The 16,717-nt window shown below is 42.8% G+C and overlaps 1 protein-coding gene across 1 annotated transcript; it reads right to left on the bottom strand.

Annotated features, from left to right (window-relative positions):
• Nucleotides 1-6,506: 6,506 nt before the first annotated feature.
• Nucleotides 6,507-15,889, bottom strand: slc6a1a (solute carrier family 6 member 1a). Its single transcript, XM_088291576.1, has 15 exons — nt 15,551-15,889; nt 14,187-14,509; nt 13,931-14,062; nt 13,677-13,777; nt 13,461-13,570; nt 13,223-13,355; nt 11,006-11,140; nt 10,818-10,921; nt 10,501-10,625; nt 10,312-10,424; nt 9,654-9,785; nt 9,470-9,572; nt 9,175-9,275; nt 8,866-9,033; nt 6,507-8,792 (listed from the first exon to the last, which is right to left on the bottom strand). Exons 1-15 carry the CDS (start codon nt 15,652-15,654, stop codon nt 8,352-8,354), a joined length of 2,325 nt encoding a protein of 774 aa, XP_088147702.1. The 5' UTR covers nt 15,655-15,889; the 3' UTR covers nt 6,507-8,351.
• Nucleotides 15,890-16,717: the final 828 nt, after the last annotated feature.

Below are 16,717 nucleotides of genomic sequence, written 5' to 3'. Positions count from 1 at the left end.
TGAGTGCAAACAGCTCGGGGACAAAAAAAAAAAAATTGCTGCTATTATTAAAGTTGTCATTCGCTCTAGCTTGACCTATGTTATGTTTGCTGCACATACGGCTAAACAAACACGCCATCTTCTTGGTCTGTCAAAGTAGCCTCACGGGGGACATGTCTTTGATTCACTTGAATAGGCACCACGACTATCTCTGTTCAACCCTCACCGACTGGAATCGCTTCATTGGTCCAAGGGGACAAAGCGGCTGCAGTATCAGCAGCAAACAGTTTGGCTGTAAGAAGCAGGTAAGCCAGGAGTAAAAAGCAGCTCACAAGCAAACGGAGGCTGCAGCATCAGATTCATAGTTTGTGGGTGGGGAGGATTTCAGAGGCGCCACAGTAGGTTTGCCTCTCATACCGTTATCACACCTGACAGTGTCTGGTTTGGGATCCAGCGGTGCATGCGGCATACGTAAGCGGCTGGTCATCTGTGAGGCAGAGTGATAGGGCGTGACGTGTCACACGCTAGGATAGAAACCGTTCCCCTGCCCCCCTCCACCTCCCGTTAACCTGCCCTTGGATGTGTTTGGCAGTTCGCAGGAACTTTCAGCACACCGATTTGACCCCTGCGAAAGAAATGGAGCGTGAAATCAAATTAATACATGAGCAACGTGAACCCCTTTCCTTTCAAATTCAATACAAGCAGCCAGGAGAATCTTTGCAAGAAATTGTTCAAGCGAATGGAGATTTTCATGATCATTAGAACCTGTTCAAGGAATATATTGGACCTCGTCCACATGGCTAACATGTTCATTGCCCTCAAAACCCAGCATTTTTCTGGAGTTTGACTGATTTTGCGAGGCCAACAGAATATGGTGTTCTTGTGCTATAAAAACACGGAGTTATGACGCCAAAAAAAAAAAAAAGGCTAAAAAGTCGAAATATGTCTTTGGGAGGCGAGGACTACGTTTTTAAAAAGGTATATGTTATGACTTATGGATTGAATGAGTTAATTGATTGTTGTGCGGACCTTCCCAAAAAATAGCAAAAATAATGACAGACCAGGAATTCATTTTACTCAAGTTTACGACATATTTCGATGAAATTTTCACCACGTATTTTCATGGAATTGCATCTTTCACCTTAACTTCAGCTGATTCTATTGTCGAGAAGTTTGATATCTAATGGACATTGGGAATGCTTCTTGATAAAATTCCCAACAATGAATTTGTTCTTAAAAATTATTCTGAACTGAAAATGCCAAAAGGAGTCTTTTCTTTTGCACGGGCACGACACGATAATGGTGTCGCTCACATTATCGGCCATTTGAATCAGTTAGAATTAAACCCCTCAATATTATTAATGATTATTACTACAGCTGTTAAAAGGAATTTTTTAAAAATTGAATGCGATTAAATATTTTAACTCAGTTAACTCAGTTTTATTTTTTTCAAACACTAATTTGCATAACTCCAATTTAGCTGCACATGATCTCAGAACAAAACACCTTGCTTAAGTTACCACTGGGCCTTGCAAACCAACACTGCTGGAGTGTGCTGCTTACAACTAAATGTACTGTATAAGTTTTGAGAATTGTTTCTAAAAAAAGAAATTCCTGTAAAGACGACTCAGTTTAGATCGTATTGAAGGATCATACACTTCATATTTGGTGATTTTACATCAATTGCAATATATCATTCAAGTAAATTCCTGTTAAAAGCCTCACAAAAAAATAGTAGTTGAAAAAATGGGATTAATCGCAATTAATTAGTGATTTTTTTTTGCGATTAAATAGTTTAAAAATGTAATCGCTTGAGAGTACTAATTATTACAAACAATGATCGATTTTATCACATCAAACAAACAAAAAACACACTTGAATCAATGATATGATAACCGGACTGTGCCACAGAAAACATAACTGACTTCCGTGTGGATCCCAGGATGCATAATCGGCGAACCCGAGCAATATTTGTCCCAATTGTTTTGTTTGTGAACCAAGATTCCACCTTAATCGCTCCGTTGACCATCCCCCCTTGGCGAAGGTCTACACTGGTCCGGGTGCCATTTTAAATTGTACTTATTCTTTTTTGACCCGTAGTGTGCAGCCCGTTGGGTGTCTTCCCCGTAAACTCCAGGAAGGCGCATCGTGTTGTGTTGTGCTGTTGTGGCCCTCGCTGGCCTTGCTCACTCATTAGTGAACATGGCTCCCAAACCTCCCTGACGGATCAGAATAGAAAGCATGCGCCACATCATCGCTATGATTCACGGCAGCCTGGAGTCGGAGTCTACCCCGGGGGGCCTTCAGACCTCTTAATCATCATACGCATGTGTGTGCGCCGTTCAAGGAAGAGAGCGAGCCAGACGCAGAAATGAATGAGCTTGTTTGCATATGACAGTGCTTCTCTAAAAGTGGCCTGCGTGTGTACCATGTGTCAGGCAGCGTAAAGTCCATCTTATCAGAGCTTCGGGACAGTTTTCGGAGCACAGAACGACTGTATTTGTGCTTCGTGTGTTTTTCATGATTGATTAGTGTCAAATGATTGGATATCGGCTTGTAATATAAGCATTTAATTTTGAGGCCAAAATTAGAATGGAACCACCAAGATCAGTCAGTTTTAGGATGAGAACTGTTCTCCAAGTTGTTTGGTTTTAAAAAAAAATGTGGGCAATGACTGAGTTCAAAAGTATTCTGTAAGATGTGAAAACGTGTCAAAGTAAAAAATGAATTGACGAAGGCAGAATGCAAATTTACGTTGCGGAGGCACTTCATGCGATTCAACTTTTCAGCAGTGTTGTCAACCACTGTCATATATAAAAGGAACAATTTATTTGAATATGAAGTGACCACGCGCATGGTAATTCAGGAAACTCCCAGTGGATATTTTTTTGACTTCTCTCTCCACGTTCTTCCCTGAAAAAGTGGTTTGTTCTCTTGGAATGACTGTAAGGGGAAGAAAATGCCCCCAAGATGCCAAAGTAAATGCAAAAACAATAGCCTGATAAATAAATAAAATATACACTTGACAGTTTTATATTTTGAAATTGATTTTGGTCAAACTCTATGGCTGGAATTTGGCTTTCGTTACAGTATAATCAAGTCCATTGGGTTGCTCCTGCGTTTTGTTTTTTCTTGCTTTCGCTCTGATAAGCGACCCGAGATCCTTGGGCAGGGAATCAAGGAGGAGGCCATTAAAAGAGACTCACTGCAGACTTTGCGATCTCCCCTCAGGCTTCATATGAGGGCACATGTGCGTGACATCTTGCTTGAGCAACCCTCCATGTGGAATTCTTACTACATGATGGACAGTCAGGGGAGGATTTACTGAAGTTTTGCATCAACTAGACTGCTGACGCAAACAAAGGTGGAAGCTCATCTACCAACTTGTCCCACGCAGTATTGAGTTGGCCAAAGGCACACGATTGCGGCAAACTTATTTTATTAACCCCGTGATGAATTGTGTTGGCTGGTTTTGAAAAGCAGGTGCAAATGTTACTGCTGATGAGGAAACAAATATTACAGTGCAATATCATCTGTTCATTAATGCTATTTTGGAGCTTCTAAATGATTTTGGGGTCCATGTGGAAGCAGTCACAAGAAGGAGTCATGTCTTATCGCAGATAATGGGTAAATGAAGCTTCAAATCTGCTTCGTGAACCAGTTGTAGGATTTTTGGACTCCAGTAGATGGCACTCTCTGTTCAACATTGGGCTGAAAGCGCACAGACTTGCCATTTTTTAAACGCTTTATTTAAACCCACACTGCCATCTAGAGGACTGAAAAAAAATATAACAACTGGTTCATGAAGCAAATTTGAAGCTTCATTTTCCCATCACTACAGATTACAAAACTCCTTTCAACTTTTGATGTCCTTGCATCAGGAACGTTTCCGTGTCTGGTAATTGTTCTGGAATATTTCATGATCAAGACTAACAGGCTTTTTTTTTTTTTTTTTTTGCCGTGTCACAAAATCACAGTAGTCAGTCAGTTGAGGTGTCTGTGATTTCACATGTCCCAGTGTGCTCCCATTATTCTCAGTGGTGCATGCAAGTGCATATAACAAAAAAAAAAGAGAGAGAGAGAGAGAGACATTTATTTGAGCAAAGTTTATATTCACATTGGAAAATGGTGCCCGATTAGCATGTATGCAGAGAGGCTTTGCATGCTTGACATCCTCTCAGCCCCTCTGCTGGAAATAGCCACACACACAACATCCTCTGATTACATTGATATGGAGATTCATGCATCTGCAAAGATTAGTTATTCATTAATGTATTTGCTTTGAATTCTCGGGTGAGCGTACCTCAGACAGAGGTCTAGGCCAAATTGAACGCATGAGAGGAAAAATGTCACAAATGATCACATACAATCTCCGCTAAGCTATATGCAGGTTCAGTGACCCACAACACGGCGCCAATAGAGCATTAAAATAAAGAAGAAGAAGAAGAAGAAGAAAAAAAGACGTCTGGCATCGGGGTTAAAAACAGAAAAGTATCAACAAAGTTTGCAGCAGAATGAGTTTCTCTTGCTCTAAGTGAGCTAAAGGATTAATCACTGCAGCCTGTGCGACTTCATAAGCGGTGGTGTTCTGTCATCCTTTCATAAAAGCATCATGGATCACCAGTTTGCTTCTCCAGTGTCCTCTCTCACGGACACACTGCGAGCACTTTTGAAATTTAAAAATAGGGTTGCAGCAGAGTGCCAAGAAATTTCAAACAATGTCCCCTCACGGGTATTTGGACACAAAATGGACCTGGGCAGCCCGGTAAGAAAACACTGAGTCACAATGATTAATGGTGTTTTGTGTCAATTAACAAATCTAATTGTGCAGTGATGACGCTCATCTCGGCACAGTCAGTTGATGGCGATGAATAGTTTCTAGAGTCATTGGGTGAATAACCGATAAATACTGCCTCCCACAAAATTTGAGGCTGGCTCATTCAGAGCTCTGGACACGAGCTGAATGGCAAAAAATGAGTTGCTGATCGTAGTGTTTTATTCAACTTCCACAAGTACAATATTAATCAGAATGCTGTGTTTGGGCTAGTGAGCATTCCTATGACATATTCTTGTCAAAAAAACTTTTGGAATGGACGTCCCCTTTAATTTAGTATTTATAGATTCTATGGGCTGGCTGGTGGGGTGGCTGATTTCCAGTCCAATCTTTTATTTTCCAGCCACTGGTATGTTTTCTTGTAGTCAGGCACTTCTTCAATTGGTCAGTGGCACATCGCATGCAGCCCATCTGGCTCCTTCTCCTTACCTGAGGCATTCAAACAGGTCATCCCTGGGGGCCATCGTGTTGATGTATTCTCGGTTGTTTCCTCCTGGATAGAGCCCATGATGCTCACTATATTGACATGTTCAATAAATTCTTTTGATGGTCATCACCGCACATTTTGTCGTCACACTCACTGGGACCCTCGTGAAAGGTTAAAAAAAATGCTAAAAATAAAAAATACTTGCGGAGTTATCCCTTTAAATTTGAAGTCTTTCAAGAGTTACTGAGGTCTCATATGAGGTGTGACGTGGCATTCCCATATATACCTTTGGGGTCGTTTCGATTTAAGAGGTTTCACTCCACATCAAAATAACAGTAGTCAAAAATGCAAATCCATTTGTGGGTCCCAAAATGTTCTCATATCAGCTTCCAGCTAATCTAGACCTTGTCAAAGATGATGAGCTATTAATGTGGTGGATTTGACACATCGGTTTGGACTGTCTGACAGGAGACTGGGTAATGGTTGATGATGCTAAATGATAACACTGGGAATAAAGGCAGCAAATAAATCAGCCGTCATCTGATGGTCTGGATCAGCTGCCATTAGGGGCTTTATTCAAACCCAGGTCAGCTCTAAAATCAGCTTTCTTTCCATCCTCGCAGCTCACACACACACGTAGCCACACACAATTTGCCACGAGCAACTGGAGGGGACATCTCATTCTTTGATCCATGGCGAGTCATTGTGGTGGTGTCAGCTGGTAGCGTCTCTTTTATCACACTGGAAGCTAATGGGAGCAGCGACTGCGGCTGCAAGAAAAGGGGGAGAAGACTTAAGCGCGTGCACGTCCATACACACGTGCACGTAAGCACACACGGGCGTTGGTGAGCTCACCAGAGCCTGGGGGCAAGAGCTGTTTGGTGGTGATGTTTTTCTTGTTGGCCCAGGTCTCTGCTTGACTGCAGAACACATATTTCGCCTTTTGATGTTTTTAATTTTGTTTATTTTTTTTTTTTTGCCCTATTTGCCCCTGTGGTTAAAATTAAGCTTCATCCCATTTTCAAACAAAATTTCCTCATTTTTACCCCCCCCCCAAAAAAGAACCATACACAAGGGATTTCGTTTCCATTTAACGCCCTATCGTGTTTTTATTTATCCCACATGTCCTGAAATGCGATCAACTATTGAGTAGAACTATTTTAAAACATCACGCGATGGAAGAATGGCCAATTACTGCAGGATTCAGCGGTTCATCTGACTCCCTGATAACAATGTTGAAAAATCACGGGACTGCTACGCAGCACACATTGTCTTCACATTTTCTATAACTCTTTATTTTTTTCATTCTTTTTTCTGTTTGTAGAACATAACAATCGTGCTTTATCATTTGACACCATTTAAATACATATCATGTCTATATAATGTTTTACATTAGGCAGTGAGACAGTTAAAAATATACAAAACAATATTGTTTTACTAGACATAGTTTCTATTTTTAATATAATCATCGGTATCTTCATTGTCATTTCGTCATTTCATATATTTCTGTCAGATATGTGCTTTAGCTTCTGTGACCAAAATATTATTGCAGAAAACAGCAACTCCATTTTTTCAACATTTAGACATTAACTTCCAATGTATTACAGACATTCACAGTTACATGTTTACACAGTACGGATTTACAACAAAGTTCCAGAGAAAACTGTGGTAGAGTAACTTTATACAAATAAATGAAAATTCACAGGACATGAACTGTAGCCATTTCACGTTTCCACTCCGCTGTTTTGCTTTTCACGCTAGTCCTCTTACTTTCCATACTTTTATCGCAGTAGCTGCCGCAGAAGCTAACTAGCATTATGCTAACACGCTAACGTCTGGGCAAATTAAAGCTTTGTGCTTTTCACAAATAAAGCAAAGACAGCAGAAACAAAAACGGAACAGGCCACTTGCTTACTGGCCTGCACTTTTACATCTACATATGTATTGCTGAATACATATATTGATCAAACTATAATTGATCCATTCACATACAGAAAAGTCATGACTCAAACACAGAGTTGGTCCGGGTTGTTGTGCTAGCATATGATGTGGTCCTTTTTTTTTTTTTTGTATTTGTTGTTGCGCCCAGTCGTGTAAACAGACCACGGCTTGGTTGAAATTGATGTTTTGGCTTAAGGCCATCTTTTTTTTTTTTTTTGTCAGGAATGTCAGACAATTTTCACTGATGTTCCTGAGCAAAGCATGCAAATCGTAAACAGCACTGACTGTCAGGATTAAGGGATAGTCCACGTTTGTAAATCACTTTCTCTCACCCTGTGCTTTTTCATTTTCTTCTTCTTTTTTTTTTTTTTGTTCTTCCTCTTCGTACCCTGTGCTTCTGCCAACCAGATGCTAAAATGGCATAGTTTTTGCATGTGTCTGCCTATTGATTTGGTCCTCCATCACATCGACAACATAGAGTATAAAACCTCCTAAAAATAATTCTAAAAATGTTTCCATCACATAAAAGTTTTTTCTTTTTTTTTTTACTGAAAAAAGGAAGGAAAAATAACAGTCTCTCTCACACCAAACATGACCGGATTGCTCCAGCTGACTTCTAAACATTAACTTCTTATTGGCATTGTGCTTTCTCACGAGCTCCTCGACTGCGCTCCGGCCTTCAGTTTGCCTTACAGAGTGCAACGCTTTGAAAAAGAGACAACTGTGTGAGATTTAGTAAACATCCACGATAAAATTGACACAGCCCTTGCTGTTGTCAGCGATGTCAATTTTGTTCACTACTTCATCTACTATATTCACACAGGTATTTACTCGATTCATGAAGATATTCAACATATTTCTAATCTATATCTCTATTTTTTTCTTTTCTCACAGTATTACACAGTATGTTTATTTTATATTCTTTTTTTTTTTTAAATATTCAGATTTATGGTTGAACCGGTGCACATTAACAGTCTTTTGATATTTTCGGAATGCAAACCAACAACAGGACATCGTTGGCTTGAAAATGTAGGAAAATGAAATATGGTTGGAAAATCTGTTTCGATCAGGTATTGCCCTCGGAGGTAGGTGAATCAATTAAAATCTTGGAAGTAAGTCCTTTGTAATGTTCTCTTTTGTCTACTTGCTCCAAGAGGGTTTCTTTGTTGTCTACACGTTGGCCTCGGCAGTGGTCAGGTTAGAGGTCACACTTGCTGGGTTTAGCGGGTTAACGGTCTCTGTTGGATTCGCTGGGTTCGGGGGCGGGATTGTTGGACTGACTGTTGTCGTGGGAGGGCTGGCCGGACTGGCCGTGGTGGTGGCGGTTGTGCTGATGGTGGTCACGATGGTGGGACTTGTTGCTGGGCTCACAGGGCTAGCGGCTGCAGCGGGAGGGTTAGCTGGCGGTGGAGCCGCCGGGTTAGCCGAGGCTACGGGGCTGGTTGCGTTGACAGGAGCCGGGTTGGCGGGGACTGGATTGCTCGGGCTGGCGGGGTTAGCCGGATTAGCGGGGCTGGATAGGTTAGCGCTGTTGGTCTCCACCTGCTGCTCAGGTCCATTTTCCTGTGGCCGCCTGACAACTGCTGGAGGTTGAAGCATGATCCGAAGTCGCTGGCGGAGAAATACGCACGGGTCACGAGTAGTACAGCAAACCTCAGCTACACAAATGCAAAAATCCTCCTACCTCTTTGTAGGTGCCCTTGAGGCCGAGATACATATAAATCATGTATCCCGGTATGAGGACCATAGAAGACAGCGCCATCAGCCAGCCCACTCCTTGACCCCAGCCTGGGAAAACGTAGTCTCCCATCGTGAGAGGAACCATTTGTACGGCACTGAACAAGAACACCCCCTGCGGGAGACGTGAGACACTTTATGCATCATGACACCAATGACACGTAGCGGCATCTCATCGCGACGTGGTCGGCGGGCAGCTCATATTGACTTTTAACGAGGTTTCATTTTTCACGTCAAGTGTACCGATCTCACTCACAGCGACAATCAGGGGAGTGAACACCACCCAGCACATCTTCCACCACACGCAAGGCTTGTAGCCGATCATCTCCTCGATGTTGTCGTAGAACTTGTTCACACCTGCGAGACAAATAAATGGAGGGTGAAAAATCCATTACAATTTGCTGCAGGTTTGCCGCGCATGATGACGAGGGCAGCAAGGTGACCGATAAGTGCTCACGACCTTGACGGGCGAGCTTCCGAGGCGCCATGTTTTAGTGTCCTCCAACTTAAAATGTCGCTGAATGAATGAACAGTGGACGTGTGATACACACCGTAGCACCAGGATATGGAGATGCATTCAAAGAAGACCAAGAAGAGCAGACACATTCCACTGGCAGAATAGTAGTCAAACAGTTTGAACACATAAATCCCGCCCTGGTGGCAGAAAAATGAAATTGCGCCATGTCAGCGTGATTTCGCACGATAACAGGTCGGGGAGAAAGCTGCCTGCTGTACCTGCGTGATGTTTGAAAGGCCGATCACATAAGACACCAGGCAGACGACTGCGATGAAGATCTCTCGTCTGCCTCGAAGCGCTCGGGGAAATTCATCCACTAAAGCAGTAATGAAGCCCTCCACGGTGCAGAACTGACGGGAAAAAAAAAAACAGCAGGGACGGCGATACATATGAAAGGCCGTTATGTAAAGACATTAAATGTTGATGCGTATTTGTACTTTTTTGCTAATTGGGATTTTACTGCTCTCTCTTTATGCGAGGTGCCATGATAGTGTTCATATTTAAATTGCAGCATGCATGTTCAATTTTTTAAATTGCATTTCTTCCGGCTAAAGGAGGTTGACAAATGACGATAGCGAGTCTCACAAAAACACAAAATTCTGATGATCATTGGCTAACTGTTACTATACGTTCAACGGAGATAAAAAAAAAAAAATCCAGACAGTGAAACCTGCAGGCACACAGAAGTGATAAAGTTGCATTAAAAAAAAAAACAAAACCTTGCCAGCCAATGTCAAAGTCGTTTCTAACTGTGCCCAAGAAGCGAAATGGCGTCCTTATCATGCAGCCAGCGTGGAGGGTGCTGCCGTGTGATACGCACCTGCATTTGACTATTTAGGTCAGTCCGCGAGCAGACTGTTCCTGAGAACCACTTACCTGGCTGTCTATCCCCAGCATGAGCAGCATTGAGAAGAACAGAATCGCCCACAGTGGAGACACAGGCAACTGGGTTACCGCCTCTGGGTATGCCAGAAAAGCTAAACCGGGACCTGGAGAGCCATTCGCAAAATCACATCCCATCAATTCTCAAGCGATGATGTCAACTTTTGCACAGCATTTGGGTACCTGAAGCTGCTACATCAGCAATGTCCTTCTTAGTCACGTGTGCCATGAAGCCGACAATGGAGAAGATGACAAAGCCAGCGAACATGCTGGTGCATGAGTTGATGCAGCACACAATAATGGAGTCTCTAGGGAAAGCAAGTGGAGAAAATTCACAGTTTTGGATGACATGTGCAGTAGATTTAAAAATGAGGCGTCGACAACTTTGGAACAAACAAAACGGATTATTAATACGACACCGAGTCTTTGCAGACTGAAAGCGAGATACAATCTCGGTGTTGTTCTTAAACGCCGACACTTTTCGGTTTTGTCAGCCTCACCTGTAAACATTATTATTGAATGGATTGTAGCTTCCGAGCGCTATCAGCGACCCCAATCCCAATCCGTAGGAAAAAAAGATTTGAGTTGCAGCGTCCAGCCAGACCTGACGAGAGGAGCACAAATATTCAGATCCCGAGGCTAAATTCTTTGTCCACTCACACATCTTATCTCACGAGCTTGCCGTTACCTCTGATGCTTTGAGCTTTTCGAAATCGGGGGTGATGTAGAAGAGAATTCCTTCTCTTGCCCCAGGCAGGGTCACTCCACGAATGAAGAGAATGAAGAGCATAAAGTAGGGATAGGTCGCCGAGAAGTAAACCACCTGGGAAGTGTGAAGCAGAAATCAGCGAGACGTCGGCAAAATTTGGGATGGAGATAATAATGAACGAATGAATTGATGGTTAAGAATTTTGCAAAATAAGATTAACTGATTGTTGGTGATTGACAACAGGCAGAAAATCTGTTTCAACTGATTTTGGCCCAGAGAACAACATTATTGATTCATGAGAAGGGCGGAGCCAACCTTTTAGAAGTGCTGGTTTCTCGAAAACGATTCAGTCGTATGCTAACTTGAATACTCCGAACAATTTAATGAACAGCATTTTTCATTCAACTGCTAAAGAACTAAATAACCAAAATGTGGTTGAAATAAAATACAATGACAGCAAAGCATAGGTAGCCAAATAATGAAATGTTTGTTAAGAAAAAAAAAAGAGTAAACAACATTCTTGCCAACAAAATAAAAGTCCAAATCCTTACTTTCAGCAAACGTGAATAGCGATTTATTTAATTTGTTCGTCACGAAAGCAGACAATTTTTCATTGTTTTAAGCAAAACAGCTGGCACTTAAGTCCGTATCACGACGAGCGGCGCAGTTTTGCGAGCACTCGCGAACATTGCGAATGTTGATTTTTCAACACGGTTCGTTCGAGGCCGCAAACATTTGCAAATAGTTGCAAATAGTTTTTCAACATGCTCGTGTTGGCGACGTCATTGTGACCGATGCGACTTTATAGAAACAATGATGAAAAATGAACATACCCCAGTCATTCCCAAAATGTGAAGAGTGCTCGGTCTCAGTTTTGAAATTTGAAAATTGACGTGATCAACTTAAATTTAAAACACGCTCTTCTAACCATCCGCGTAAATGATAATCAACATATTGAAATGCAGTATAAGCAACAAAATATGAACATTCAAGAAACTACCCACTACACAATATTAAAAAAATATATATTTAATGTAAGCCGAACGCAATCAATTTCACCTTTAAAAGTCCCGTATGTGCAAAGCATATGAGATATTCAATCCTGTGGAATTAAAGTTTGAATAAAATGTGCTGAGCAGAAACGACAAGGATTTCGGTCTAGCATAAAATACTGCTACTAGCAAGCTAGCTAACATAGTGAAAGCAACAATTCTCATTTCGTATACGCAATGGGGCTGTTATTTACGCTCCAGTTTTCCCACAAGCACAAAATGCGAGCCTCACAGATTACACTTTGAGGACACATGCTGTTTTAAAATACTCCAAAGATTTCATCGGAAATTATTTTGGGTGATAATAAATTACTGACTCCCTCCACATTACCTCTTATTTTTTTATTTTTTTATTTTCTTTTTGGCTGGGAGCTCAACTTATGCGAGGGAAGGATTTAGAAAGTGGAGGAGACAAATCACCCCCCCCCCGTGCCCCCCCTTAACTCCACCCCTGACAAAAGCTAAAGGAAGTTGAGCTACAAAGGCAGCAATGTCTCCAGGCAACATTGGTCGACAGGAAATGCCCGCTTTCATGTCCGAAACAGATTCCGCCATCCCTCTTGGAAAGTAACACTTAATCCAATAATTCTTCCCACAGTTAATTATGTGCCGCAAATGTACACTCCTGCTCTTAATGTGTGTTGAAGACCAAACGGCCAGCCAGCCTGCAAAGCTGCTGAAGCCTCACCGAGCTCATCTCCGCTTCTCCATGTGCATCCACGACAGCGTGCGAGCTATTTATTTGCCAAAGGAAATCGGATGTTTTGTGACCAAGTCTAATTTGATTTGCCATGGCCACGTGACAATGGCGATGCCGCTTTGAGAGAAAGGGCACGACAAACCCCGAATTGCGGCCAATGGCTGTTTGTTGCTCCTCCTATCGCGGATCCGCACGCACTGCTAATGGTGTCAGGGGGCTCGGAATTAGAAACGCCACCGTAGGGCGCATTTTGGATTGTGAGCATGACTGTTTTGCCGTCTCTTATGTTGTAATTCATCCTGACAATGCTGACGGAATTCTAAATCATGTATGAGGCAATATTAATGATTAATGATTAATAATGCATTCCGGTTACATATATCTCCTTATTGGGATTCAGCATCGCACAGAAGCTCTTGATATGCAATTATGCCCACGTCTTACCTTTCCTGTCCAGCTGACCCCTTTCCAGATGCAGAAGTAGACGAGGACCCAAGCGATGGCCAGCGTTATTGCGAGTGGCACTCGAATCTGGCCCGGTTTTTCCAAGCCGTCGGTCATTTCATGCACATTGCGCCTAGAAATCAAAACGAGTGACAGCGCGACTGTTAGACCGCCTGTTCGGTGGGCTTTTGCGCATCGGAAGGGATTCATAGAGGGTGACAAGACGATGGTCTCTTACTCCCAAAACTCCACCACGGCACTGGTGAGATTGGTGGTGTCGGCAATGGAGTAATTTGTATAACACTTTTCTGTGTTCCATAGATTGTTGCACGAGCTCCATGGTAGTTCCTGGAATTAAAACACAAACACACACGTTTGTGTCTGGGAGTCAGAAAATTTGAGTCTTTAATGTTTCACAAACATATTTGATATAAGAGCTTTAACTTTTACTTACAGCGGTGAAGGAGTTGTACAGGTAATAAATAGCCCAGGAAATTATTACAATGTAGTAAATGTTAAGCCAGAAGGAAAGCACAGCAGCGGCAAGGCCCACACCTGCCACACACGCACACACGCGCACACACACACACATGAATATGCCACGTCAACTATTAATGTGTGTGTTTGTTGATCTCTTCTTTGAAATAATTGCAAATACGTCCTCCGACAAAATTGCTGTTTTCATATATATCAGAAGAGGAGCTCTACCTTTAAACATCGGAGCCAGCTTCCACACACCGAGCCCCCCAATCGAGGTGTATTGACCCAGGGAGCATTCCAGAAGGAACAAGGGCATCCCAGCAAATATGAGAGTCAAAAAATATGGAATCAAGAAGGCCCCTGGATGGAGATGGGAGAGTGGATCAATTCAGAAATCAGCGCAACATCACCCGCATGTCAGCGGGAGTGAAATCATGAGGCGGAAGTTTGCTTGTGCAGCGCGAGAAGAAAAAAAAACGTTTACCTCCACCGTTTTTTCCACAGAGATATGGAAACCTCCACACGTTGCCAAGTCCGATTGCATAACCCACACACGACAGGAGGAAGTCAAATTTCCCTCCCCATGTTTCTCTAACGGGTAACTCCTTTTTCGTATTTTCGGGCTTGACGTCCAGCGATTTGGGCTTGTCATTATTGGCGGCCACCTCGTTCAGTTCCGTCACTTGGCCATCCGTTTTGGTGCCGTTGGTCGCCATGTCTCTGGCTTTGGCACAGGCCCTGGCAGTCGGACGGGAGGCTTCAGCACCGGTCCACGTAGACAACAGCTTCGCGGTTGTCGCACCAAATCTTTGGAGCGAGCGTGGGGAAAAGAAGCCCGCGTACACACGGATCGTCAGTCGCCGTTAACCTGCAGGTATGGTAAATAGAGCAGTTGGTCCATTTTTTTTCAGGCGGGTCCAACCGGCTCATCATGAGGCACATCTATGCACATTTTGCACCGCATTAATTCACTCCTCGTTTGGCGCAATAAACCCAATTAAATGGGTAAATCTGCTTTGCCTTGATATGCGCACTTCAAACAGACATTAAAGAACCTGGTGTGAATTAGAACCTTTGGCAAGAAAAAAACCCAGAGATCCATTCATAGCAGAATCGAACACTGAAAAAAGTCATATCCGAATGAATGCAGACAACAATTGCGCGTAAACGAGCGGCAGTCAAAACCAGATTATTTTCACCGGATAAACAAAGTCTGGCTTTTAATGCACCAAACGAACAAACATACAAAAGCACATAAATGACAAAAATGAGGTGAAAAAAAAAAACTTGGTGAATCACAGCAGGCAAGCAAATCGCCGATGAGCGTATATCGGAATCATAATAAAGAGGTGTCCTCCAATTACCACCTGCAGATTCTCCTGACGCTTCTTCCAAAAGTGTGCACGCAGAGAGGTCTCACACCAGCTGTGAGACACAACACACCGTGGAGACAAAGAGATGTCCAATGCGTAAAAGCCTTACGCATCGGTCCAAGCCGTCCACCTCGACTTCTCAGCAAAATACGCACAATATCGCAACCGCACATTTACAACATGTCTTCACATTTGCAGTACAAAGACGTGACATTACTGCACGTTTCTCCTTTTTAATTTAGCGTGGAGTCGCACGGCACTGCACGTACACGCACGCGCGCACTAACACTCACACACACACACGCACGCACGCACCAATAAACGCATTTCTTGTGCATTAACCCACTGCCGCAAAATCAAAACAATAAGAATCAAGCATTTGTTGTTTCCAAACACGCGTGCGAGCACGCACGCACACACACACACGCGCGCGCGCGCACAAATACACGCACGCCAGCACCTGGCGTATACTCACAGTGAACGTGGACTGAATGTGGAGGATGCGCAGCCTGCCCCGAATCTGCGTGGATACCTCCTCCTGTGGATGAAGTTGTAAACTCCCAATATGTCTTGGAACATCAATAGGTTTTACTTCCATTAAAAGCCTTAAAGGGACCATGCAGCGTCCAAGAGGTCCAAAGCGCAAGAGCTGTCCAGCCGGGGAGCGGTGCTGATAAAACCGAGAGGAGGAAAGAAAAGAAGAGGAGGCTGAATCAACACGGGCAGCAGCCGCTTTGCCTTCTTGTGCGACTGTCTAACATCAACAAGCAGAGACTCAACTCCCATCTACACAGCCTCAATGTCATCTCAAAGTCGACCCCCCCCCCCCCCCTTTTTCCCCTCATCTTCATCTATAGGCTGCACTGACGTCAAACTTGCACCCTTTGTACTTTTCATATTGTTGCGCTCTTCAATCCAATCACATTTAACGTTCTTTTTTTTTTGCATTTTCTGCAAAACATGGGCAATATTATGAAGTCATCCATGCATATTACAAGGCACGCTTACGTTTTTATTTCCCCTGATACTCATTATACAATGAATGGCTCCGTAATATATCTGCGGCTGTGCAGTGTCACAACAAATGCATCCAAGCTCCCCCGTTCAGCGCAAGATGAATTTGATCAAGATTAAAAAAAAAAAAAATGGTCGCTCATGGGGGGGGCAATGCAAAGCTCATTATTTGGACCAGGAGGCGAGTCAGTGGCTGACTGCAGATTGAGATGAAGGCAGCAGGTCAATAAAGGGAGGAGACACACCACAATACGACATTGCCCTCCAAAAATGAGGCGATAAAGAGCAATCAAATATTTTAATGAGATGTATCAACACATTTGTTTCCATTCGTTTTTTTAACCATAATATAAAAAAAAAAACATTTGAGGCAAAATGTTTATTTTGAAGAGGAACATAGCAGGTAAAATTTGAATTAAATAATCAGCAAGTTTCAGCTGCAGGACTGAATTGTGCATCTGTATAACTTTTTTTTTTTTTTTTACTGTCATTTGTAATTTGCCTCCATATTTGTAGTTTTGTTTCCCTCACACTTGTTGCCTGGTTTCACCTCAAAATAAAAAGCCCCCACCCTTAATATCTGTCTGAGTTGCAAAGGTCTTGGCAGTAAGATGAAGAGTGCTTCCTG

Source organism: Idiotropiscis lumnitzeri, chromosome 3 (genome assembly GCF_059441095.1).
Source record: "Idiotropiscis lumnitzeri isolate Australia: NSW breed Sydney's pygmy pipehorse chromosome 3, RoL_Ilum_1.0, whole genome shotgun sequence".
Classification (NCBI taxonomy): domain Eukaryota; kingdom Metazoa; phylum Chordata; class Actinopteri; order Syngnathiformes; family Syngnathidae; genus Idiotropiscis; species Idiotropiscis lumnitzeri.
Note: the sequence above shows the minus strand (reverse complement) of the source record. Positions and strands in the feature narration are given on the sequence as shown.

Bases quoted from the DNA above. Each gene is read 5' to 3' on its own strand.
- slc6a1a (XM_088291576.1), bottom strand. From the start codon at position 15,654: ATGTTCCAAGACATATTGGGAGTTTACAACTTCATCCACAGGAGGAGG. The intron at 13,356-13,460 runs GTAAGAGACCAT...TTTGATTTCTAG, and splicing joins GCCGTGGTGGAGTTTTGGGA to GCGCAATGTGCATGAAATGA. The intron at 10,626-10,817 runs GTGAGGCTGACA...TGCTTTCCCTAG, and splicing joins TTCAATAATAATGTTTACAG to AGACTCCATTATTGTGTGCT.